General features: G+C 61.3%; 1 protein-coding gene across 1 annotated transcript in view; it reads left to right on the forward strand.

The window, feature by feature from the left end:
- The window catches only part of B4GALNT4 (beta-1,4-N-acetyl-galactosaminyltransferase 4), a 12552-nt gene that overhangs the window by 2283 nt on the left and 7585 nt on the right, over positions 1–2684 (forward strand). The window contains exons 3-7 of the mRNA XM_004389402.2: positions 1375–1478; positions 1963–2058; positions 2140–2235; positions 2341–2431; positions 2512–2612. Of these exons, the coding sequence (XP_004389459.2) occupies positions 1375–1478; positions 1963–2058; positions 2140–2235; positions 2341–2431; positions 2512–2612 (488 nt within the window). The remainder of the gene's footprint in view (positions 1–1374; positions 1479–1962; positions 2059–2139; positions 2236–2340; positions 2432–2511; positions 2613–2684) is intronic.

The raw sequence follows: 2684 nt of genomic DNA on the forward strand, positions 1-2684 counted from the left end.
GTGTGTGTGTGTTTGGGGAGGCAGGATGGGGAGCTGACCGGCGCAGTTAGGAACGTTTCCTGGAGGCTCCCCAGGTGAACCTGTGATGCGGACTTCAGGTCTGTGTGTTACGGGGCGAGGCATGGCGATGGGGGTCCCACCTGGGGTGCCCTGAGTTGCTGAGTGAATCTTCTGACAGCCAGCTCCCTTGTTCACACTCCAGGTGGGAACAGACGATCAACCCACAAACAAGTCTGGTGCTGAGGAGGACTGTGGGAAGGAGCCAGGGGCAGGGTCCTGCCACTTTCACTAGGGGAATCAAGGAGGGCCTCTCGGAGGTGGCACCTCTGGTGGCATCTGGGGGAAGAGCTTCCAGATAGGAGGACAGCATGGATGAATGGCCAACGAGAAGAGGGGAGGCAGAGGGCCCCAAACTTGCACAGCATGAGGGGGTTTAAGGGAAACAGCTTGATGAGGGAGGAAGCAGAACCTCCCACCGGGGCAGGAGAGACCCCAGCCCCAGGACAGGACTGCTCCCAGGCTGCCCTGACCCCCCTCAAGGAAGCCAGGTCCTGAGGATCGGGAGGAGTGAGGTCCGACCTCCTCCTGCAGACTCAGAACATCATGGGCCACTCCACCCGAGGGATCAAAGCTCCCTGTTTAGTCCCACAGCTGCCCATCCTGCACCTGGCTCCACAGAGCCCCCTGGACCGCAAGGCCAGGGGGCTGGGGCTGGTCCCAGTGCTCTGGCCCCCACAGAGTCTGTGCACGACAGAGCTGCCACAGCCTTGAGAGTCCTAGCACTGCTCTGTCCCTAAAAGAAGACGCACACACACACACACACACATACACACACACACACCATCAGCCCTCAGGACATCAAGGCCAGGTGGGTGCTACCTGCCATGTTTTGTAAATGAATCTTGGAGAGGCCAGTGAGGAATAATATGGGGCTCATCAGCGTGCTTGACAACAGATTCCAGCACTAGCCCTCAGCTCTCAGTTCTGGTTAGGGGGGTGGACACAAAACTTGACCGCACCCAAGAAAGTGCTTAGGAAAGAAGAGGAAGCAGCTACCGGAGCAGTCCTGGAGGGCTTCTTAGAGGAGGAGCTATTCAACAAGGGTGTCCACGTGGGTGTGCGTGTGCATGCATCCACGCTAGTGTGCATGTAACTTCTCACACCAGCCGGCTGGGGCTCCCCCACCAGAGTGGGACTGGGCGGAGGACACTTGCCCAGCCATGGATGCCTGTGGGAGAAGTGGCCCAAGGAGGCTTCAGTCGGAGGCCCCTCCCTGGCCACGTGGGATGGGGGTTCCAACCCACCCAACTTGCGCAGCAGTGGGACGTGCGCCTTAGAGCCTGGACCCCACTATGCCCCATGTGCTGCCCACAGACAGCGAGAAGCTGGCTGAGGTGACTGACGGTCGGGGTGTCCGGGCTGCGCTGTCCACGCAGAGGGCTGAGGACTCCAGTGAAAGCCGCGAGGAGGAGCAGGCGGTGAGCAGCCGGCCATGTGTCTGCAGGGAAGGACACAGCCCAATGGCCACCTGCGTGCACCATGGGTGGTGTGTCCCCAACACAGACGTCCCCAGCCTGGGGGTTGGTGCCTGAGTCTTGGTGGACATAGGTGCACGGAGGGACTGCACATGTGTCCTGGGTGTCTGTGTGTGGAGTGGCTGGTGTCTGGCTGTGTGACACGTGTGTGGCCCGGGTGCAACGGAGGTTGGGGTTTGTGCGTCTGGGCATGTTGAGTGTATTTAGGGTTATACGGCTACATGTGTGAAAGGGGGGTCTGTGAAGTGTGTCTCAGTGTGTGTCTGAGTGTAAGGAAAGTGTGATGTGTGGTGGTGCTTCTCGATCCGGGTGACTGTGTATGTGCCCCCTGCCCTGTGCCCGCGGGGGGTGGGGGCTTATGGTTGGGTGACCCCTCCCTGCCCTCACAGCTCTCAGCTCCGACCCTGGTGTCCTTTCTTTCCTATAGGCAGAAGGTCTGGATCCAAACATGCTCTTTCCTGGGGGAGCTGGGAGGCCACCTCCCCTGAACCTCACCCATCAGACACCCCCATGGCGGGAGGAGGTGAGCTCTGCTCTGCCTGTGATGGGGGGAAGGGCGGGGCTGGGTGGGGCTTGTGCAGAAGGTAAGGCGCACCTCCCCCAGTACAAGGGGCAGGTTAACCTGCACGTGTTCGAGGACTGGTGTGGCGGGGCCGTGGGCCACCTGAGAAGGGACCTGCACTTCCCACTCTTCCCCCACGTGAGTGTTGAGGGCGGGGCAGTGGGGGCCGGGATCCTCTGGGAAGGGGGTGGGCAGGGGTGTGCAGTGAGCTCTGACATCAGAGGTCACCGACCTCCCCCCCAGACTCGCACCACCGTGAAGAAGTTGGCTGTGTCCCCCAAGTGGAAGAACTACGGACTTCGGATTTTCGGCTTCATCCACCCAATCAGAGATGGTGCGGAGGTCGGGATGCACAGGGGTGGGGGTCCTGAAGGGCCCCAGCCACCCACCCTGAGCCCCTGTCCTGTGGCCTAGGAGATGTCCAGTTCTCTGTGGCCTCAGATGACAACTCTGAGTTCTGGCTGAGCACTGACGAGAGCCCAGCAGGCGCCCAGCTCTTGGCCTTTGTGGGCAAGGTACCCACCCCGCAGCCCCCTCAGTACCCACCCCGCAGCCCCCCTCAGTACCCGCCCTGTGGCCCCCTCAGT

This window comes from Trichechus manatus, unplaced genomic scaffold, assembly GCF_000243295.1.
Source record: "Trichechus manatus latirostris isolate Lorelei unplaced genomic scaffold, TriManLat1.0 scaffold00244, whole genome shotgun sequence".
NCBI classification, from domain to species: Eukaryota; Metazoa; Chordata; class Mammalia; order Sirenia; family Trichechidae; genus Trichechus; species Trichechus manatus.